The 24,419-nt window shown below is 38.6% G+C and overlaps 1 protein-coding gene and 1 pseudogene across 7 annotated transcripts in view; both read right to left on the bottom strand.

Annotated features, from left to right (window-relative positions):
- The window catches only part of LOC125232811 (synaptosomal-associated protein 25-like), an 84,469-nt gene extending 76,760 nt beyond the window's left edge, over positions 1 to 7,709 (bottom strand). For 5 of the 7 annotated variants that reach the window (XM_048138591.1, XM_048138593.1, XM_048138592.1 and 2 more), the window contains exon 1: positions 974 to 1,069. In XM_048138591.1, coding sequence (XP_047994548.1) covers positions 974 to 993 — 20 coding nt within the window. In that variant the 5' untranslated portion in view covers positions 994 to 1,069. Of the gene's footprint in view, positions 1 to 973; positions 1,070 to 7,324 lie in introns of those variants that run through there. The other 2 variants (XM_048138597.1, XM_048138596.1) reach the window with 2 other exon arrangements.
- A 5,435-nt stretch (positions 7,710 to 13,144) lies between these two features.
- On the bottom strand, positions 13,145 to 23,282 carry LOC125232588 (annotated as a pseudogene).
- Positions 23,283 to 24,419: the final 1,137 nt, after the last annotated feature.

Raw genomic sequence — 24,419 nt, forward strand, 5'->3', positions numbered from 1 at the left:
TTTTAATTCGGTGTTTGGTGAGGGTCGTCCCTAGCTAGGAGTACGGGCGGCCGATTGCCATTAGATAGGTACGAAGTGTGCGTTTTGTTTAGGTTTGGTTTATAATGTAGTGATTTCGAGAATTTTCTATTCTAAATTCTAATTCTTATTTAGCGGTGAACATCCTCTGTGATAAAACAGCTAGTATTCATATATTGCACTTTAGCTTTGGCTTTAAAAAAATGTTTACAGAACAGGTCTTCTAAATCAGTTAATTGCTTCTTTTCCCGAACCGTTTCACATACTTTTTCTCCCAGTAGAGAGACATGGGAAACAATTTTTACGACACCTATTTATGTTCGGTATAATAATGGATAACATTAATCACGACCCAATTAAAACTTTTGTGGATATTATTACCTTCTTATAAAGCTATCTATCTATCTATCTATTTAGCCCCTTTTTTCTGAATTAGAGTATATCTCTTAATTCTGTGTGCCGCTTGACAAAGGCCTCCTCTAGCTCTGTCTTGGGCCACTCTTCTCCACTTCGGGCCCGCTGTGAGATTGAGTTTGCCCTCCAATCTTGTTCGAGGTTTCTTCTGGCCCCCTTATAAAGCTATAATCACATAACAACTAGGTAACAAATCAAATTATTTTATTGAATATTTTTTGATTTGTTCTTTTCCTTATGCAACTCGCTCTACGAATTGTATAGTTTTATAATATAGGTTAAGGTACTAGTGCGATGAAACTGCGTCCTGTAACACAGGGTTTCCTATCTGAGGACACAGGGTCGCGATTTTCTGTAATTGTTAATTTATATAGTAAACTTTTTCATTTTTCATTTTTTTTTTTTCAAGTAGTCACACTACTATATATATAAATTGAAATAGGTATCATACTGAAAGAAAAAACGACAAGGCCCACTGGTGCAGGAGTAAGTATGATTTGGTTACCATTGGAAACTGCAAATATCAATGCAAACTACTTACAATGTTTCAAGCTCACTCATATTGATCAATTTTATAACTGTCAATAATGATTTCACTTATTCTTTTCATTGGAACACATATAACACATTGCACGGCTGAAACAACACTAATGAGGAGATAAGTGGACAAGATAAGATAAAAAACAACACTACGCTGAAATATAGTTTTGGAGTTTGTCTATGGTTTATATACCTTAGTTTTCCATAATTTTTATTTATCCTCGTAGCGCCCAATGTACTTTCTAAAGTACATAATGGTTTCAATGGAATTTTAACTTTCATGTTAACAAATAAAATATAATTTCTTTTGTTTCTAAAATTTTTCGAACAAATGAAATTGAATTTAATCTCAAGAACAATAAGAATCAAAATTCCCTAGCAAAAATTTTGTATGGTGGGCGCTACGAGGTTATATAAGTACTTCATTTATATTTTTGTATTGAATCATTGTCTTACTCAAAAAATGTAAGAATATAAAATGACAAATTACGAATAGGGTCTAACTGTATCAATAATTCTTGTCATGTTCTTCCTTTAATATTTTTTTTTATTAGTTCATGTAACAGTCCGATTAAAAATAGTGCATTTAATAAAACAACAATATATTTTAAATAGTTAAAATATAAGAGATTGTTTTTAAACAAAAATGACATTCAAATTTAAAGAGTTTTATTTATAGTTCTAGTCTAATTTTTAAATCTATTATGTGAAGTTTAATCGTGATACATCCTTAAAGGATGTAAGCAAATTGTATCGTTATTTATATGGAATAAATAAAACAATTTGTTGAGTGCTCAAGACGTTTTTATTTAATTGAATACATATCGCCTTCGCTTCATGCCGTCATCACGTTTCCACCAGGGCTCGCTTCTGCCTTTATCAGGTTATTAGCCCAGAAGATCATGCTGCGAGGCGGATTCAAGAAACCAAGAAAGGTACGCTGTTCACTTTCAAACGTCAATTAACTTTTTGAGATTATGTCAGTCCCTCATGGCATATAACCCAATTGCACTCAACAAATAAATTGTCACGATGTCAAACTCACAGAACGAGCATAATGGCGGGCACATTCCCGTCGAGAAGCTTGATGGCTTACAGAATTATTCAAACTGGAAGTTTGCAATGAAGATGTTACTAACCCTAGATGGTCTTTGGGGTTGTGTGGATGGAACAGACACTGACAAGACCCACGACAGCCGCGCTTTGGCCAAGATATGTTTGACGATCAAGCCGTCCCTATATCAATATGTAAGAGATGCCACGTCTGCAAAGGATGCATGGAAGAAGCTTTCCGACGCCTTTGAGTCTAAGGGCCTCTACAGGAAAGTTCTCTTATTGCGGCAACTTCACAAAATTGAATATAATGAATACGGCAATATGTCTGACTATGTTGAGGCTGTTATGCGGCTGGTTCAACAGCTTTCTGATATAGACAAGAAAATAGAGGATGAAGTGGTTGCGGAGATCCTGCTCAGCGGTTTGCCACAGGAGTTCGACAACCTAGTATCCGGCCTGGAGACCGCCTGTCTGACAAGTAAACTATCGGTGGAAGTTGTGCGAACAAGGTTGCTACAAGAAGAACACCGACGGAATGCAAGTGATCAGGAAGGTTTGAAGGCTTACCTCGGGTACAAGAAGAAGAAATCATCATCACCTATGTTTTGTCAATTTTGCAAGAAGAGCGGACATACAATTAAGCGCTGCTTCAAACGCCAGAAGGAGCTGAAGAATGGGGAAAACCACACAATGCTAGCATCGGCCATGGTTTGCAGCAGAGGCGACAGCAGCCACGATTTTGTGGTTGACAGTGGTGCCTCTCAACATATGGTTTCTGACAGGAAGCTACTGGAAGATCCTATAGGTAAAAATTCAACCATTTTAATTGCTAATGGTAGTAAATTACATAGTAATTGTACTGGTAGGGTCCCTTTTTGCTCTAATGTTAGTTTGACCAATGTCCTCCATGTGCCGGACCTTTCAAGTAATCTTTTGTCTGTAAGCCAAATCACTAATAGAGGTTACACTGTTGTTTTCGATAAGGATCATTGTAAAGTCTTTGATAATGTTAAAGTCACTGGCAATCCAATCATAATCGCTTCGAAGGATAATGGTTTGTATAAATATAAGGCTCAAGGACGACACACCTTTGAGGAGGAGTCTTCTAAGCTCTTGCACTCTAGGCAAGAGACAGCGAATGCTCACGTTGTTTCGACTGTCCCAATGGACTTAATCCATAGGAGATTAGGACACTTGTCTGAAGCAGGTATGAAGGTTCTAGGTGATGGGAAGAAATGCATGAACTTTCTTTTACAGAAACAAGATGTCATGAATGGTAGTTGCGAGCCGTGCTTGACTGGCAAGATGGTGCGTTCACCGTATCCTGCTGTCAGCACGAAGCGCACTACCCAGCCCTTGGAACTCATCCATTCAGATGTGACCGGACCTATGCAAGTCAAAACTTGGGGTGGAGCTCGTTACCTTCTGACCTTCACAGACGACCACACCCGGAAAACGTGGGGATACCTTATGAAGCATAAATCAGAGGTGAGATCTCATTTTATTAACTTTAAAAATATGATAGAAAAACAATCTGGTTTATTTATTAAAATTTTGCGCAGTGACAATGGCCTTGAGTTTACTAATTCTAAACTGGCCAATTATCTTAAAGACCATGGTATCATACACCAAACCACTGTCCCTTACAATTCTGCTCAAAATGGCATTGCAGAAAGGGCCTTTTTAACGATTTTTAATAAAGCTAGGGCTATGCTGCAGGAGTCCGGCCTGTGCAATCGCTACTGGGGAGAGGCTGTTATGACAGCCATTTATCTTAAAAATAGATCTCCTACCAGAGCGCTTGCGGGTGGAATTTCCGAGACCATGTGGACTGGTCGTCCTATTGACATCAGTCATTTACGCGTCTTTGGGTGTACTGCTTATGCATATGTACCTAGTCAAAAACGTCAAAAGCTTGATGCTAGAGCAAAAGCTCTCATCTTTGTTGGTTATGGTGAAACTTTTAAAGGATACCGTTTAATTGATCCAAATAATCCTCGTAAAATTGTGCAGTCTAGGTCTGTTATTTTTAATGAGGATAAATTTTTAGGAAAACATGACAGTTGTAAAGAGACTTGTAGAAACTATTTTTATAATTATGAAATTGATGGCCTTAATATTCATTTGCCAAATAATGAAAATAATTGTGATGCTCAGAATAATTTTAATAATGACTCTAATTTAAATCAAATTATTAATAATGAATTTAATGATGTCATTCAAAACAATATAATTGATAAATCAGCTGAGTGCTCATCCTCTTTTAAAAATGTTTCAGATGCTGAGTCACCAACGCCACCGGCGTGGTCGCCGCTGTCTGAACACTACTGCACGGGCGATGATGGTGCAAGTGACGATGGTGATGAAGATGGCGTCCCGAAGGGCGCCTTGTCTTCTCTGCCAGAGTCATCACTTGATGGTTGTGACGATGGTGATGAAGTGGGTGCTCCAACGGGTGCTGTCTCTTCTCTGCCGGAGTCTACACACAATGAGCCTATGCTATCGGTTATTTCCGACGCGTTGAGGCCACGTCCCATGCGTAGTACAAGAGGTAATGTGCCACAACATCTCAGAGACTATGATTTATCATTGATGGCGGAAGGCTATTTGCCAGAGGAGCCTACCACATATAGCGAGGCCGTTCAATCCTCTGAAAAGGAAGAATGGTTGAAGGCCATGCAGTGTGAGTATGACTCTTTAATTAAAAACAAAGTATGGATCTTGGTAGACAGACCAGCTGATGAAAATATCGTCAAGTGCAAGTGGGTGTATAAAAAGAAGCAAGACACTTCAGGTAAGCCTGCTAAATTTAAAGCGAGATTGGTTGCCCGTGGTTTCAGTCAAATTGAGGGAATTGACTACACGGACACATTTGCTCCTGTAGTAAGACATAGCACTTTGAGGATATTGTTTTCTATAGCTACACAACTGAACCTAGAGATAGACCATATTGATGTAACAACCGCATTTTTAAATGGCGATCTTAATGAAAAGATTTATATGGAACAGCCATCTGGTTTTAAGAACTGTGATAAGGTTTGTTTGCTTAAGAAAAGCTTATACGGCCTTAAGCAGGCAAGCCGAATGTGGAATATAAAAATACATGATTTTTTAGCTAGTCACAATTTTATACAGAGCCAATGTGAACCATGTATTTATTTTAAGAAAAATGATAAAGAGTATATTATAATTGCCCTTTATGTCGATGATTTTTACATTTTTCATAATAATTGCTTGAATGGTATTTTACTACTTTTACAAACCAATTTTGAAATTCGACATTTAGGGAAATTACACAATTGTCTAGGAATGAATGTTCATAGAGAGAATGGTGTTACAACCTTAGACCAAAAAGAATATGTTAAGCGTTTGCTAATTAAATATAACATGTCAGAGTCTAAATCTGTTTCTACACCGTTACCGGTCAATTGTAAACTTGAAAAATCTAACAAGACTCACTTAGATGATGAAGTCTATCAGTACAGACAATTATTAGGAAGTTTAATGTATTTATCCGTCTGTACTAGACCTGACATATCTTTTGCATGTAGCCAACTCAGTATGTTTAACACATGTTTTGATGAAAATCATTGGCGCATAGCGAAGCGAGTGCTGAGATACCTAAAAGGTACTATTGATTATGGCCTTTGTTTTACAAAGAGCAATACTTTTAACCTTACAGCATTTGCTGACGCAAGTTGGGCCAATGACCTTTCAGATCGCAAGTCCTATACTGGTTTTGTGATTAAATTAGGCAACTCCGTTATTAATTGGGAGGCTAGGAAGCAACAATGTATAAGTATTTCTAGCTGTGAATCGGAATATGTAGCTATTGGTGACTGTTGTAAGGATATATGTTTTGTACGAAATTTCTTGTCAGAAATTTTCGATAAAACCATAGAAACCTGCATTTTTAATGATAGCCAATCAGCACAAAAGTTACTGTTAGTCAAAGAGTACTCCCATAAGCGCACAAAACATATAGACCTAAGATATCACTTTATCAAGGATCTAATCCAAAAAGGACATTTAAATGTAAAATACTTGCGAACTGATGAAATGATAGCTGATGTATTAACAAAACCTTTGTGCACTGAAAAGCATTGTAAATTTAGAGAAGGTCTTAATGTGAAATCTTTACAAAATTAACTAAAGTTCATCTCTCTTATGTATTATGTTATTATTTTTAAATTTGAAATTCATTCCTATTGTATATAATTTTAGCCGCATGACTTAGAATATATGTACCTGTTTTATTTTTAAACTCTAAGCGTGCAGCATGTATTTTATAAGTAAGCCATATGTAGAGCCATGCTTATATAAAAATATTCACTTAGTATTGATATCACAATATGTAAAGTGTAAGGAGGAGTATTGGAAAACGTGTAATATACCCTTTTCATAATTGTACTGGCAATACCAATATTTTTGACAGTTCTAGACTGGCTTTCTCTTCCGGCTTTGTCACTTCCTTTTTATCTGAGCTCTGCAATGGCCGATTTATAGTTCTAGTCTAATTTTTAAATCTATTATGTGAAGTTTAATCGTGATACATCCTTAAAGGATGTAAGCAAATTGTATCGTTATTTATATGGAATAAATAAAACAATTTGTTGAGTGCTCAAGACGTTTTTATTTAATTGAATACATATCGCCTTCGCTTCATGCCGTCATCACGTTTCCACCAGGGCTCGCTTCTGCCTTTATCAGTTTTTTTATAAATTAAGTTTAAAAAAATAGGATTCAATATCAATCAATTGTCTCAAAAGTATATTAAATGAGTTCTGTTTCTAATGAGATAAACATGAATGGACTGATAGCATCCTATATCCAGGAAGTGAGTCATATCAAAAAACTTGCCAACTAAAAATAATAAAAATTCAGTCAAATTGAGAACCTCCTCCTTTTTTGAAGTCAGTTAATTACAACTCATCACAACGCAAGAATGTGAATATCCATGCAAAATGTAACAAACATTACAAGAACAATTGTAAATTCTAAACAAAGCTAGTTCAAGTTTCAACAACATGTAATTTACCTTTGACTTGTTGCCAAGCCTATTCTTAATGGATGATTTAGCATATCTAACAAGATTGATGATCTATCATTGCCACGACGTGAAATCGGCAAAACCCGCCCATGACATCATTCGAGCAAAATGTTTGGCATCCTCTTAAAATTCCTCTAATCAAAACAGTTATCTCTTATCTTGAATGCAAATACCGACTTATAAACTGGACGTATAACATCAAAATACTGCTTAATATTGAGAAAAACTAAAGCAAAATTCACTTACATGTGGGTTTATTCTAGTACAGCACAACAAAAAGGGGTTGATGACACTTTACACCCACTAGGCACCAAAACAGCACAAGGATGTTGTAAGGCTTTCGCCCTCTAGCACGGGCTGACGGCTGCTGAACGCTCGCTGGTGGTCGATCGACACTCAACCCAGCTCTGGAAGGTTAGTCAAGAAAACGAAATGCGCAATGTTTTTCGACTGCGCATTGACCTTTGTTATAACTGTCATGCGCGTGAATTATCAAAAGTGAATGCAAAAACGCATCAACTGTACCTTGAAGTTATAAACAAAGGTAATGTGAAGATCTTGTAAGAATTTTAACACTCGCGTTTTGAGAACTTAGACCCTGTTGCTAAATATTAGCAATTTATGCTCCAAGTGTCACTTGTCAAAACGTTTTGACAGCTGACATTTCCAATCTGCCACTGCCACTAGTAAAAATAACTAAATACATTGCCAGAAAATTATTTGCAATATAGATTATTATTGTTACTAATTTGCTTCGAACTATTTACGTGTAAAGAATATTTTATAGAAACCTCAAATTATCAAATTATCTTTACAAAAATACACATATGATAAAAGAATCTCGAACTACAGCGCCATCTAGTGCATGGCAATGTGCATCGAGTATTTGTTGTTGGTTGTCCTCGCAGTTTTGCTACTCGACGCTAGGTGGCGCGAAAGTTAAACTTAGTGTGAACTACATTTTGTAGGGGTTATAAATAAAATTACTTATTTTGGTTTAATAATATTATAATGATAGCCTACCTACTTATTCGATTCATCAATTATTAAATTACGGTTTTATTTATTAACTCACAAACAGTATAATATAATTATTGCTTCTATAACTAGCTACGCTAATCTATTAGATTTGTTATAAACTATGAAAACTTTAAAGAACAAGTTTTAAATAGATAACTGGTTGAGACAAATATTGAAAAATTATTTAATTTCTTTAAGAATGTAGATAAACATGGAATACATAGCTTGCGGGTGCCATAAACATTGGTACCCACGAGCCCTGCGCCGGTTCCACAGCCATTATTTAAGAGTCATTTCTATTATTTTTTGTAAGATCACCCATATGCAATAAGGTTAATTTATCAATATTTTAAATTTTGGCTAGCTTGATAAGGGTTTCCTAATAATTTCTTACTCAATAAAAATGAGCTTTCCAAAATCTAGATACACACTGTATATGATAATAATAATAATATTTTTTTTAATTTATACGGTTTGTTTATGTCTATACAATAAAAAAACAAGTACCTACGCTTTCTAAAGCCCAGTTCCAAATTTTCTCTTTTGGATTGAACTATAAATCGGTTACTTTGTGAAAATAAGAACAGAGCATTATGAACATAATTATTAGCATTACGTAAAAGCATAATGTCCTCAAAAAGGACTCTGTCCTGAGTTTATTTAAAATAAAGCTCGTCTAAGTGTACAGTCGAGTTCATAAATATGTGTACATTTTTTCACCTTATGGCAACGAGTTAAGGTGAAGAAATGTACATAAATTTATGAACTCGACTGTACCTGTTACAATGAGGAGGTACACTCAAAGGTTATGACAGATGGCGCCACCCTATTAGTCCATTGCACAAATAAATAATTTCATATGTGAGAGCGAGAAAATGATATTTGTTTTCTCTCTCTCACATATGAATGACAGGGACAGGGATAAAGTGTCAGTGTGCCTCCTCATTGTTACAGCCGTCAGATGAAAATAGAGGCGTGTTCAGATATTTATGAGTGCCTTGAGCGCTTCGATATTATCTGATATCGTCTGTACAAGATTAAAAAAAATGTAGAATAACGAACTCGCATTTAATGGAAGTTAGAGCTAGCCGTCTATCAAGGCAAAATATAATTATACTTTGTCAAACAAGTCTGTCAGTAAATAAGAACAAAGAAAACTATACATATGCATCCTTTTCTTTAGGGTGCTAGAAAAAAGGATACCTATAGTTTTCTTTGTTCTTGTTTACTGATAGACTTGTTTGACAGAGTATAGTAACAACAACTACAGGAAGAAGAAGCTTAGACTAGTTAAGTTTTCTTTGACTACCACAACTCATTCAGGCGCAAATGTAGCAAGCTTTTCTGTTTATTAGTAATTTGGGGGTAGTTTCTGCTATATATTGAAAAATAATTCCTGTGACATTTCATTTTTAACCCCCGACGCAAAAACGACGGGGTGTTATAAGTTTGACGTGTCTGTCTGTCTGTCTGTGTGTGTGTATGTCTGTGGCATCGTAGCTCCCGAACGGATGAACCGATTTGGATTTCGTTTTTTTTTGGAAAGCTGAGTTAGTCGGGAGTGTTCTTGGCCATGTTTCATGAAAATCGGTCGAGGTACTATGTCGCGGTCGGGGGTTTTTTCAAAATTTTAATTTTGTGGTTAGGTTATTATAATATACTAGCTTTTACCCGCGGCTTCGCCCGCGTAATAAAAGTATTCTTATTGAAACGTTTTTTTCATTTGGATCCGTAGGTTTCTTTGTAGGTACATCTGTCCGCGATTATTTCGATTAAGGTAAAGCGGGGCAATTCTCGACTGGGGGGCCATTGTAACTGATCTATTTGCTGTACGGTCAGCCAAGAACCTTACACTGCTTTTTGGCTGACTGTACCTTACACATATTACTATTGTTTTAAAAGAAATTCTTGCAATGATTGTAGCATTGTTACACAGCGACCACAGCGTAGGTAGTAGGTACGAAAGTACGAATATGTATGTATTTTACATATATAAATATTTATACTGGGGAAACTTCATACAACCCACATAGCCAGTATCTCGACGCTATGGTCGGTAGGGTAAAAAGTACTTCCTTGCATTATCGCTTACAATTTTTTCCATTTTGCTTATACTTATTGCAAATGTAAACATATAAAAGGCAAGCAAACAACGATCTTCTTACAGCACATTGAATATAATAGTTATCACGGATGCAGGATACTCGCCGATGCCTACTTACTAATCCCTTCCCGCTGAGCCACCTGCATTTTACAGACCTAGATAGCGATTGCCGACCGGAATAATTTCCGACCCCAATCCCTATTCTTATCCCCGTCCCCATCTCTATCCTTGTCCCCGTCCCCATCCCCGTCCCGTCCCTGTCCCCGTCCCTCCCCTATCCCTATCCCCGTCCCCGTCCCCTATTTTTATCCCTATTCCTATCCCTATCCCTGTCCCTGTCCCTGCCCCTGCCCCTGCCCCTGCCCCTGCCCCTGTCCCTGTCCCTGTCCCTGTCCCTGTCCCTGTCCCTGTCCCTGTCCCTGTCCCTGTCCCTGTCCCTGTCCCTGTCCCTGTCCCTGTCCCTGTCCCCCTGTCCCTGTCCCTGTCCCTGTCCCTGTCCCTGTCCCTGTCCCTGTCCCTGTCCCTGTCCCTGTCCCAGTCCCTGTCCCTGTCCCTGTCCCTGTCCCTGTCCCTGTCCCTGTCCCTGTCCCTGTCCCTGTCCCTGTCCCTGTCCCTGTCCCTGTCCCTGTCCCTGTCCCTGTCCCTGTCCCTGTCCCTGTCCCTGTCCCTGTCCCTGTCCCTGTCCCTGTCCCTGTCCCTGTCCCTGTCCCTGTCCCTGTCCCTGTCCCTGTCCCTGTCCCTGTCCCTGTCCCTGTCCCTGTCCCTGTCCCTGTCCCTGTCCCTGTCCCTGTCCCTGTCCCTGTCCCTGTCCCTGTCCCTGTCCCTGTCCCTGTCCCTGTCCCTGTCCCTGTCCCTGTCCCTGTCCCTGTCCCTGTCCCTGTCCCTGTCCCTGTCCCTGTCCCTGTCCCTGTCCCTGTCCCTGTCCCTGTCCCTGTCCCTGTCCCTGTCCCTGTCCCTGTCCCTGTCCCTGTCCCTGTCCCTAACCCTAACCCTATCCCGTCCCCGTCCCCGCTCCCGTCCCTGTCCCTGTCCCTGTCCTTGCCCCTGTCAAATTATCATGCTAGGAGGTAAACTTTGAAAAATCCTTCCTATAAGGAACTTCCGTGTCAATTTGAAATCTTGAACCAGAAGTATAGATAAAAACTAAACCTACACTTATGGCTATTTTGGATATTTTAACCCCATTGCACAACAACAGGGAGAAAATATCTTTTCCACCTCATTAGATTTTAAAATCGTTGTATTTATCGTGATCAGCGACCCGATAAACCATAAAAACGATACCCATATTGTGTTTTTGACTTTACCTCCTTTAGGGGTCAAATTTTCAAAAAACCTGAAACATGTATTTAGTCATATGTATTTAGGAATCCTCCTGTGAAGTTGTCCCTGTCCCTGTCCCTGTCCCTGTCCCTGTCCCTGTCCCTGTCCCTGTCGTCCCTGTCGTCCCTGTCGTCCCTGTCCCTGTCCCTGTCCCTGTCCCTGTCCCTGTCAAATTATCATGCTAGGAGGTGAACTTTGAAAAATCCTTTCTTAGTGCTCCTCTTATGGCTATGTTGGATATTTTAACCCTAGTTGTGTTTTTGGCTTTACCCCCTTTGCACCCCTTTAGGGGTCAAATTTTCAAAAAACCTGAAACATGTATTTAGTCATATGTCTTTAGGAATCCTCCTGTGAAGTTTAGTATAAAATAGTCAAACTAATCTTGTTTCCCCATACAAACTTTGAACCCCCATTTGAGCCCCTTAGGAGGCGAATTTAAAAAAATCCTTTCTTAGTGCTCCTCTACACGGAACCTACGTGCCAAATTTGACATCTCTAGGACCCGCGGTTTCGGCTGTGCGTTGATATGTCAGTCAGTCGGTCAATATCTTCTTTTATATATATTTTTGATATTTAAACCCCATTGCACCACAACAGGGGAGAAGGTATTTCACTTCCGCCTCGTTAGATTTTACTAACGTTGTATTTATCGTGATCAGCGACCCGATAAACCATAAAAACGATACCCATATTGATTTTTTGACTTTATCACCCCCTTTTCACCCTTTTAGGGGTTAAATTTTCAAAAAACCTGAAACACGTATTCAGTCATATGTCTTAAGGAATCTTCCTGTGAAGTTTCGAATAAAATAGTCAAACTAATCTTGTTTCCCCATACAAACTTTGAACCCCCATTTGACCCCCTTAGGAGGTGAATTTTGGAAAATCCTTTCTTAGTGCTCCTCTACACTACATAAGGAACCTACGTGCCAAATTTGAAATCTCTAGGACCAGCGGTTTCGGCTGTGCGTTGATATGTCAGTCAGTCAGTCAGTCAGTCAGTCAGTCAGTCAGTCAGTCAGTCAGCTTCTTCTTTTATATATTTAGATTTATGCAGTAGATATCGATTTTGTAAAAGTTCTCCTTTAATTGTTTAAATAATATTAATAAAATAAACTTCTGTAACAAACCGTCAAAATACATTTTTATTTCCCAAAATAGGTTTAGCGCTTGTGGGAAATGTCACCAGAAACATCTTTTAACGTGAAAGGATATATTTTATGTGCTCTAGCGGCTGGCAAGTAGGTATATACTTACAGCCATTTTGATATATTTATCGTTTATCGATAGAACAGCCGATGCAAAACATGAGGCCATAGATAAATCAACTAGATGGACGTACTATCATATCATCAGCGAAGTCGAACCAGCTAACTCGGTATGTCATTTGTACAGACAAATTGTGGCAATATCATCAATAAAGTCAAATATGACTCAATAAATAAATTACTGACACTGCCTCAGTCTGTTTTTAACCCCCGACGCAAAAACGACGGGGTGTTATAAGTTTGACGTGTCTGTCTGTGTGTGTGTCTGTCTGTCTGTTTGTCTGTCTGTCTATCTGTCTGTGTGTGTGTCTGTCTGTGGCATCGTAGCTCCCGAACGGATGAACCGATTTCGATTTAGTTTTTTTTGATTAAAATCTGAGTTAGTCGGGAGTGTTCTTAGCCATGTTTTATGAAAATCGGTCCACTATGTCGCGGTCGGGGGTTTTTTCAAAATATAATTTTGTGGTTATATTGAATATCGTTCTAAGTCAGCTTGAACGACTTTACTTGACACTAGTCACTTCTCAGTTTACTGCAATGTACAGTGATCTGCAAAGGTGCATGGCGAATTTATCAATTGTTTCATTCATAATTTCTCCATGCAATTTTTTAGTTCACTGTACCGTGTAGCGCCATCTAGTGTCATTAAAATGGTTCTTGGCCACTCTAGCTAATTTGTTTATGTTAACAAAGGTATCAGTTTCGTTGTATGTATCCAGACTCGTATAATGCATCACAGCACTCCGATTATAGCTAGTTTTCTACATACAGGGTAATATGCAACCCTATGATCTATAAAGAAATTATTGTCGATAGATATAGTGTTTAACTCTTCATCAGTTTGTGCGCTCTCTCGTTGGCGTCCTTAAGAGTGTCCACGTTTGAGTCGGCCTGCGAAAATAATATATCATTAGTTACGATCGATATTAATTCCTATAAATAGCTAAAAAAACTTTCTGAAAAGGAATGACTGTCTTTTGTTTTTGTTCGAATTTGCGGAAACCGTGTCTCTACTTTCTTCAATCGAACCACACTATGATTTTTAAGCCTTCGACGCAAAAACGACGGGGTGTTATAAGTTTGACGTGTCTGTCTGTCTGACTGTCGGTGTGTGTTCATTGAATTTGTTTGTTTTGTTTGGTAGCTGAATTAGTCGGGAGTGTTCTTAGCCATTTTTCATGAAAATCAGTCCACTATGTCGGGGTTTTTTTCAAAATTTTAATTTTGTGGTTGGGTTAGTTAAATACCTATCCAAACACGTTAGGGTTGAAATGAAAAAAAAAATCACTCCCCACTTTTATGTAGGGGATATTATGATACCCCCGTATCCTACTAAAACATTTTTTTTATGTCAAATGTTACGCGGGAGCTCATAATAAGGATCAACTCTGACAGCTAAATTTGCGTAAAGTTAGTCCGTTTTCACATTATCCGATCCGATATCGGATGTCGTAAGGATTTCAATGGAAATAATCCACGATGGCGCCTGTAATGTATGGGATATCGGTCCTAGATCCGATATCGGATCGGATAATGTGAAAACGCACTTAGTGTGGTCGTACTAAATGGAACTTATTTTTCATCATAGTTAACCGACTTCAAAAAAGGAGGAAGTTCTCAATTCGTCGGGATCTTTTTTTTTCGATGATCAAATAGAATTCGAGGTAAGAATGTGTTGTGTGTGTTCAATTCAAACCAAAAAATTTAGTGGACTACATGCACGTAGGTAAAGATAAAAAATTGTAAAAATAAATAAATAAATAAATAAATATTACATAGGACATTCTTACACAGATTCACTGAGGCCCACGGTAAGCTCAATAAGGCTTGTGTTGTGGGTACTCAGACAACGATATATATAATACGTATATAAATACTTATATACATAGAAAACATCCATGACTCAGAAACAAATATCTGTGCTCATCACACAAAAAAGAAAAAATAAAAAGTTCGGAAAGTTTCAGAAATGCCCCTATCTTGAAAATTTCGATATTTTTGTAAATTCTCCGTCAGCATACCAGTATCAAACGATTCCTCCTCAGAAAATAGAAAAGGCATGAAGTCTTACCTTACGCTGGATGCGCTCAATCTGGTTGTTCTGGTTAGAGAGCTCGGAGCCGATGTCGAGAGCCATGTTCCTCAGGTTGCCGATGTTGGTGTTCACCTGCACCATGCACTCCTCCATCTCGTCTTCCAACGCGTCGTTTGTTATCCTGGAAATATGAGAACCGTTATTTAGTAGTCAATATTTTGGTAACCGCTGTCGTCACCGTCACCGTCAATATTTTGGAAGCGCTGTGGCCCGTTTCTCGAAAGGTACAAGCCTTGTATTACAAGTGTGTTTCCATGACAACCCATACGATTTGACAGTTCGCACACTTGTAATACAAGGCTTGAAACGGGCCCCGGTAGCCTAGCGGTAAGTATGTGCGACTTTCGTTCTGGAGGTTCGAACCCCGGCTCGCACTGTCAATGAGTTTTTCACTTATGTGCGAAATGTCATTTGATATTTGCCAGTCGCTTTTCGGTGAAGGAAAACATCGTGAGGAAACCGGACTAATTCCAATAAGGTCTAGTTACCCTTCGGGTTGGAAGGTCAGATGGCAGTCGCTTTCGTAAAACTAGTGCCTACGCCAAATTTTGAGATTAGTTGTCAAAGCGGATTCCAGGCTCCCATGAGCCGTGGTAAATGCCGGGATAACGCAAGGAGGATGATGGTAACCGTCATCCAAGAGGAATTAGAGTCTACCCCAACTTACTACGAGGAGCTGAGAGGCTCTGACGTTGGTTGCCATATTGGTAACGTATGTGTTAACAATCTGAGCTACGCAGACGATATGGTGCTTCTCAGCCCCTCGATAAGCGGTCTTGTAAGACTTTTAAGGATATGCGAAAGCTATGCCAGCACGCATGGCTTAAAATATAACGTGCTAAAGACCGAAATGCTCGTTTTTAGGTCAGGAAAGGGTCCGGAGGTGATACCTACGGTGTGTATGAGTGGTGAGCCAATTCGGGTTGTAAAGAGCTTCAAGTATCTGGGGCATATCCTGACCGAGTACTTGAAAGATGACGCAGATATGGAGAGGGAGCGCAGGGCTCTCGCAGTTCGGTGCAATATGTTGGCACGACGCTTTGCGCGTTGTTCGAGTGAGGTAAAGGTGACCCTGTTCAAAGCCTTTTGCCAATGCTTTTACACGGGTCAGCTTTGGAATAGGTACACTAGGCACTCGTTCAATGCGCTAAGGGTACAATATAACAATGCCTTTCGTATTTTGCTGAAATTACCACGTTTCTGCAGTGCGAAGGGCATGTTTGCTGATGCGAGAGTCCCTGACTTCTTCGCCATTCTGAGAGCCAGGTCAGCTGCATTCCGGGCGAGACTGATAGCCTCTAGCAATGAAATTCTGTCGCTGGTAGCTAGAGACTACAGTGACGAATTTAATAAACATTGGCGAAAATTGCACCGGTCTGAGAACGGCCATCTGTAGTGCATAAGTTTGTGAATGTTTTATTTCATTGTATTAGGTGTAAGTTTTACTTTTTATTTTTATTTGTATATTATTTATCACTTTATTGTATATTTTTATTGTATTTCTGGGTTTCTTGCCTGCCAAATAAAGAATTATTATTATTATTATGTTTGTTCTTTACATATCTCGGGACCATGGGGTCCCGGACTTTTGTAAGGCATACGTGGGGCCGAAGCCAACAGCGCAGAGGCCCTTTAGAACAGTTTAATCTAAATGTAATGTGACACTAACCGGCGATTATCCCTGTCCGCACTATAGTATGCACCCAAGGACAAGCCCCGGTTAGTGTAGAACTATTGTAAGAAAATGTACACAAAGAAACCGGGCTATTAGGTTGAGTTGCTAGTGGATTGGTAACCGGTGCTATCGGAAAAACTATGGCACCTGCCTTGCTCATATGTTACAAAACATGACAAAATAGGCAGGTGGTGACTCGCCAACTCACTATATGGGTCCCCGAAAACGGCCGCTCGCACGGAGCGACAAGGGCACAACATAGCGTGAGCGGCTCAGGGTGTGGAGAGGTGTGCGCCGCTTTCTACCCAGTCTGTACGAAACAGCCACTGTGCCAACTCGCGTCTTATGCATATTTCACTTCCACCCTGCAAGCATATAGCTCTGGCACCCCACTCTGGACGGCCGGTTAAGGCAAGCCAGAGGTGAGAGTCCTGCGGTCCCTGCTCAGTGTTCACTCCGGCCGGCCAGTGAAGGCAAGCCGGAGGGAGGGGCCTGACCGACTCTCGGGGGCATGGGACCCAAGGGACGCCACTTCCCATTCAGCTCGCCACAAGCTGCCCTGGGGGCTTATTATTATTATTATTATCGAATAATTAAGCATTTTCACACTAACGAGCGATTTTTGGTTGGCTAGAGTAGATTCCGCGTCGATAGGTTTGGGGAAACCCTTAGAAGAGCAAAAGGTGCTATAGATAAGGCCCATGTAGTCTTATATCTTTATTGAAGTACGATCAACATACTTAGTCACGGAATTAGAAATAGTCTATAGTAGTCTTTCTTAGATTATTGATTCTTATCGAAATGAGTTACAAAAGCACGCCTAAAGTACCTAAATATATCGGCACTACTTTAAAAAAAACTTGTATCTTCTTCTGTAAATGAAAAGTAAAATGTATTAAGTATGTATGGAATGCATATATACTTACTACGTTTTGTCTTTGAGGAGCAGTGTGAGATACGAGATTTTTTTAAAGTAGTGACGATATGTGTCGGAAACCCAAATTATCCGCACTAGAATGATCGAATATCACCTTCGGACTTAATTGGCTCAAAAGATTTCAATAAGTAAGTTTTAGCAAAATGTCTACATGCCAAGAAACAACAATGACCTGAAAGGTCAACGATTATGGCAACAGGTAATAATTTAACTTCAACCAACCAATGGAGAACAAAAAATTGTCTCAGAATTTTTTTCGTTTTCCATTAAATTGGTTGGTTGGTCAAAAATTTCGTTGTCCAATGGTTTTTCAGATGGCGAGAGTAGGTTCAAGTAGAATAATTTTTCAGCAACGATAGGTGATGATAACTAAATTCCCTAACCTGCCAATGTATCCGGTCATGGGCCCACAGCCGTTTCGCTCGTCGGTCATCACTCGTTGAGGCTGGTTGTTCACCACCTTGCCTTCGTTCTTGCCGGTCCATACGTCGTTGTCGTCTTCTTTTTAGCAGGACCTCTGTAAGATGTTTAGTCATAGTTTTTATGGGTGTTTCACTTTATAAGAAGACGGAGAGAAGAGAATTATATCTTACTAGCTTTTGCCTGCGGCGTGGCTCGCGTTAAATCCATTGTTAAATCCAATTATTCGGCATGCTCCATACAAAATTCCACCCCCCATTTTAAGGAAGTGGGGTGTTAGAACGAGACAAAAAGTAGCCTATGTCACTCTCCATCCCTTCAACTATCTCCACTTAAAAAATCACGTCAATCCGTCGTTCCGTTTGGTCGTGAAAGACGGACAAACAAACAGACACACACACTTTCCCATTTATAATATTAGTATGGACTAGTATGGATATGGATTTTCACAAAATCAAACCTCTATAGCCTTAATTCGACATTTGACAGGAATTTCTGGCAACCATCTGGCAAACTTTTGACAGTTGTTATTCAGTTATATATATATTGTGAAGTTGTGTCATGCTGATGGATCGCGTTATTCAATGTTTATGTTGTGTTGAAATTATATTAATTGGATCAATAATAGAACTAAAATTTTGACTAAAACATAATAAATACGTGGATCATTATTTCTTCTTAGTGATTGGATTAGTGGTTTAATGTTAAAATAATTTAGTTGATAAAACGAGCAGTAAACATGTTGATTTGTAGAGAAGTCGATAAAGGAAGAAAAATTTAGTATTTTGTTTAGGATTCCTACGAGTAAGTTGTACGACGTTTCTTATTACAAGTGTTAAATAGTTCGAATTTTTTTTTAATGTCATGCTGTAGGTACGTACTTTTTCCAGGGAAGTGTGCAGAGCCCGCACCACTTTTCCATCTCCTTGAGACTCTTCTCGGCTTGATGCATGTCAGTGTGCACGGTGTTCATCCCCTTCTCGATGTTGTCCAGTTGCTCTGTAAGTCGAAAACAATAAGCACTATTAGTAAAAACAGTCTTCCAAAACATCCAGGCCCACTTTTATTTGCCGGTGGCAAATATTCAAAGTTTAAAAAAGAGGAGGCGAAAAATTCCGATTTAGAGATACATTCAATGGCACAGACAAATAAGTTGGTTACACATTCATTCCGGATCTACACAAGTACACATTTAACAAATATACGATACGACACATCGATCGACAGTAACATCGCATGCACAGGGCAGCAAAACAAGGTGCACTAGCTCAGTTAGTAGTGCAGTCAAGTGCAGAAATCCAAGACGCAACAGCCAAAACTGGCATTTTTGGGGACTGTTGTCTAGATTTCACAGGCGTCTTGGTTTTTGCCCTCTGGAAGATGCGAAGATTGAGTGAAGCGGCCCTAGCACCGGGTGGGAAATCGCGCTAGGGTTGAGAAGAGAAGGTGCTCCGCCTGCCACATATGTCGCGGTTAATTTAGTCCGGACTTAGTCTGGAGTTTGAAAATCCAAGCTAAGACTTTATAAGTTAAGAATTACAATTTCTCCCAACCATTTCTCAAAACTGAAAGTTACCAGTTACAATCGGAAGTCACTTTTCAACTTGTCATATTAGACATTGACTACCAATTGTAACTTGTAGTTTAGGGGCCCATTTCTCAAAACTGAAAGTTACAAGTTACAAGTGGAAGTCTCTTTTCAACTTGTCATATTATATAGACATTGACTACCACTTGTAAATTGTTACTTGTAGCTTCGAGAAATGGGCCCGTCTTTCTTTTCAGATACATATTCACAAAGTTGTCTATGAAAAGAAAAGAGCAAGAGTTGTTTTGGATTTTAAACTCCAAATGAACTACCGGGTTTTAACTTTACGCCAGATGAAGGTATCAGGGGGTTTATGGAATGGAATCTCAACGTCTGGCTGTTTGTCGGTCGTATACATGTGCTTTATCGCGATGACAAGTTAAAGTTTGATCAGAGTTTGCATAATATTTTTATCCACGTGTTATCGCAGGTCACTAGGGCCAGATTATTATCGTATCAATAAATTCCTAAGGATGTATCCAGTGCTCCCTACTGGCCCTGCAGTTCTACCTAACGGTGGAGGTTCGAGGGCCTTTGGGCCTTGCATTGCAACAATCTATTAGGTTTAATCCGGCCCTATGTGCCACATAAGAAGGAGCGGCAGCGGGTGATTCATGCCAACGTTCTACGTACTCCAATCATGTGCCAGTTGCATAGTAAGCTAAAAACTCAGGTATTGTCCAAAGATGTAAGCCATTCATACACGGACACATATACATTGGAAAAATAAAGAGCATATCCTCGGTGCGCTTGCCAAATCTGATTTGTGCTGTTTGACTATTATGAAATGGGAATTGTGAATAAAGCTGTTTAGGTAGCAAAAGTAATCATGTGCACTGGCTAAAACTATGGATTTTAAAATGGAATTGGTAATTTATGTGCTGATATTTTTGATAATGTTAAACTACCGCGTGGAATGAAAATAAATAAATCAAATATTTAATCAAAGTTTTATGTTTAGATTACCCAGTTTATAATGAGGCTTGTGATAAATATTAGTAACGGATCTTTGGGAAAGAAGAAAGAAGGTTCCTAAAAATGTGAGACAATATTTTTGGTGGCTATAGTGTCGTTTATTTTACATTTTCATTAAGATGTTGTTCAATTTAAATGTTCACGTTCCAAAATATGTGTCTGAGTGTGTGTGTTTGCATGTATTTCCTCTATTTCTCCAACAAATTGACACGAAACAGGATTGGCAAACGCACCAGCGACACAAGGCTGCCAACATCTTTGCAAGGATTGTAACTAACAGATTTATATGCAGAATGTACCCTTTTAGTCTCCTCATGCCTCTTTGCCAGCTAACCCTACGATGTTTTAACAGGCGGTTAATTTAATATTTATTAAGTTAATAACATTACAAATAATGAATGAACGATTGGTTCTTACCTCCTTGGTCGTCGAGAGCGACAAGGCATTTGATGCCCGCTTCCTTGCTCTAGCAGCGGTAAAAGAAGGGTAAGTGTTAGGTTGTTAATTGTAACGTATTTATGTCATGTTAGATGGCTCTACATTCTCGTGAGCCGGGATCAATTTAGCGAGAACAATCATAAGATTTTTCTAGCAGCAGAAAAATTACTTCAGTCACAACTTTGGTCATAGAATTACTGCGTTTTCAATGTTTTACTGTCTATAATATAAAAAAGAGATATAAATATGTATGTCTGTAATTTATAATAAATATTATAATTGATAAAGTAGCTCACTAGAAATCAAATTTTCAAACACATACGGTATTTTTATCAATTTTTGGTTTAAGCTCATATTTTGAATAGTTTCATTGTTATATAGATTTAAAGTAACGCGATCTTCACGCATATTATTAAATTAAAACGGGAAGCGGGACGGAAAATCGGGATGTATTTTGTATAGTTTTATTGTTAATATTTAATATTTTAGTAAAGAGTAAATTATAAAACACGGTGGTTGCTCAGGTGCAATATATAAATATAAAAATCATTGTCCTCGTTTAATTCACCCCACGACGCGAAGAATGTAGAGCGTACTTGAGGGGATGTTTGTTTATTATGTAGAGTCAAAGTAGAGGATTGAAAAAGTGTGTAGAGTTACCTCTTCGGTGAGAGCCAACAGGCGCCGAGTAGTCTCCAACGACTGAAAAGTAGAGTGTATAAGTAATGTAGTAACAAAAATGTCATTATGGTAAAAAAAAATCATACATAAATGAACTTTAGGCAATCTTACACAGATTAACAGAGAACAAAGGTAAGCTCAAGAAGGCATCTGTTTTGGGTAGATACCCATAAATACATATAGGTAGCAATAAGAGGGTTAAGTATCTAAATGAGGAAACAACCCTTTCCAACCAAAGACATAGAGGTTTGCTAAATAAATTTTGAATTTTAATGACATATTATGTTAACATTGGCAATTACATGTTAACATCGTGTCAGCTCGGGCGTAAAGGATTTATAGAATCGGACTCGATCTAGAATTTCGTCATTACATTTGCATTACAATAAAAAAAAAATGAAAATAAAGACAAGTTCCGATATAGTAGGTACTCTAGCCAGGGAATAAAAAAATTGCCTCAAATTGCTGTCTGCAACTCCAGAACTCGCTATGTAAATCGAATAAAAAAAAATGTAACTTGTATAAAATCAAAGCTAACCCCGTCCGTAACCTGCCAAATCGCCGTAGAAACATTTATACCTAAGTATCATCAGGCTTTCCGAACTTGGCTCGCGTCCAAACTCTCCGAATACCTACCGAGCATTGAAAAATCTCGAAACGTACACAAAAGCTGTCAAAAATCAATTTCATGCTGAAAGATAATTGTCTTGTAATGATTTTTGAGTGGACACGAGTTGTTTATGTTGTTATGCGCAGTGCTGCAAGGTCGCTGCACATGCGTTCGGGAGGCCAATTCGAACTGTACATTTTGATATTTCATTAATGATGTTATTCACGCGCGTATTTCATTCCCTTATGTAAAGTATTGGCGCGAGTGAGACGCCCGGTCGAAAAATAATTGATATAATTTGAGTGTAAGAATCGTCCTCCAGTGACCGTCTGACCTTGTTGGCGACATCTCGGGATTTGGCTTGTATTTGTTCGAGCTCTGTGCCCTGACCTACGCCTTCCACGGCTGCCATTCTGAAAAAAAAAATAACAATGTTAAGGCGCATTTGCACGCGTGTCACTTGTAAAAAAGAAACAAATCGGTAATGAGTTGTATAGCGAAACAAAATTATTGTGTGCCAGTTATAATAGCGATAATGAATGAAGTGTTTAAATTTATTGCGGTAATTGAGACTTTTAAGACAAAAGCACTGTTAACCAAAGAAAAAATAAAAAATCAGTATTTGGTAGTGTTAGTTCTAACTGTGAACGAACCACAAAGAACTGTGTACTAACTATATGTACTAGGTATTGTAGACAGGGTATGTAAATGAGCTCCATGGGCCTAAAAGGTCAAGGTAGACTTAACACGAAACCCAAGTGGGGCATATATCGATCTAACATGAACTAATATTTTCTTTATCTATGCCTATAATGTATGCTTATGAATAAATTAATGCATAAAAATCGATCATTAAGTGTGTTTTAAAACTGCAAACGTTCTTAATGAGACTGTTTAATTGCAAAATATAAAAGTGTGTTTTATAACTTACTTGTTTTAAATATAGGTTCGGGCAACGGTGAAGGGCTGTTTAATATATCACAGAAATCCTGAGTAAAGGAATAATTGCACTAATACGCAGAACAACAATGATTGTGAACAACTTAGTGACAGCACATTTTACCGCAGTACGGCGCAGTTGACTAGCTACTTGCTACGGATGGGACTGAACGGGGCATGCGCATTGTGAACGAGCCCTGGAAAACTATGCGCGGTCATTATTTGATGTATTGGACTGGACAGTGCAAACTATTTTCTAAGAGTTATTCAAATAAAGGTACAATCTAATTTTGAATATATTTATAATACCTACACATTTTAATAAATAATGCATTTCGAATTTAGAGTCAATAGGTATTTCGTATTTTGGACTAATACAATTTTAAATAAGCCAAATCCATAAATAAAATTGTTAAAAGGCACCTTTACATTTTCGTTTATATTATAATTATGAACGATGTTGCTACTCGGCGACAGATGGCGCGATATGTCATTAATATGACTAGAAAAATATTGAATAGACTCGATCGGCGAACAAAGATACATGATTTGATTTTGTTAGGGTTCCGTAGTCAACTAGGAACCCTTATAGTTTCGCCATGTCTGTCTGTCCGTCCGTCCGTCCGTCCGTCCGTCCGTCCGTCCGCGGATAATCTCAGTAACCGTAAGCACTAGAAAGCTGAAATTTGGTACCAATATGTATATCAATCACGCCAACAAAGTGCAAAAATAAAAAATGGAAAAAAATGTTTTATTAGGGTACCCCCCCTACATGTAAAGTGGGGGCTGATATATTTTTTCATTCCAACCCCAACGTGTGATATATTGTTGGATAGGTATTTAAAAATGAGTAAGGGTTTACTAAGATCGTTTTTTGATAATATTAATATTTTCGGAAATAATCGCTCTTAAATGAAAAAAAAGTGCGTCCCCCCCTCTAACTTTTGAACCATATGTTAAAAAAATATGAAAAAAATCACAAAAGTAGAACTTTATAAAGACTTTCTAGGAAAATTGTTTTGAACTTGATAGGTTCAGTAGTTTTTGAGAAAAATACGGAAAACTACGGAACCCTACACTGAGCGTGGCCCGACACGCTCTTGGCCGGTTTTTTTTATAAGTCGCGCGTTTATTGGCGCGATACCGCTCAAGACCGAGCAAAGTGGCGTGCTCTTGTGTTGGAGGCCAAAACTCATTTTGGGTTATCGCGCCAGCCAAGTAAGTAAGTATAAGTCGAATAATTCTAAATGTCATATTCATTAAAAAAA

This window comes from Leguminivora glycinivorella, chromosome 13 (assembly GCF_023078275.1).
Source record: "Leguminivora glycinivorella isolate SPB_JAAS2020 chromosome 13, LegGlyc_1.1, whole genome shotgun sequence".
NCBI lineage: Eukaryota > Metazoa > Arthropoda > Insecta > Lepidoptera > Tortricidae > Leguminivora > Leguminivora glycinivorella.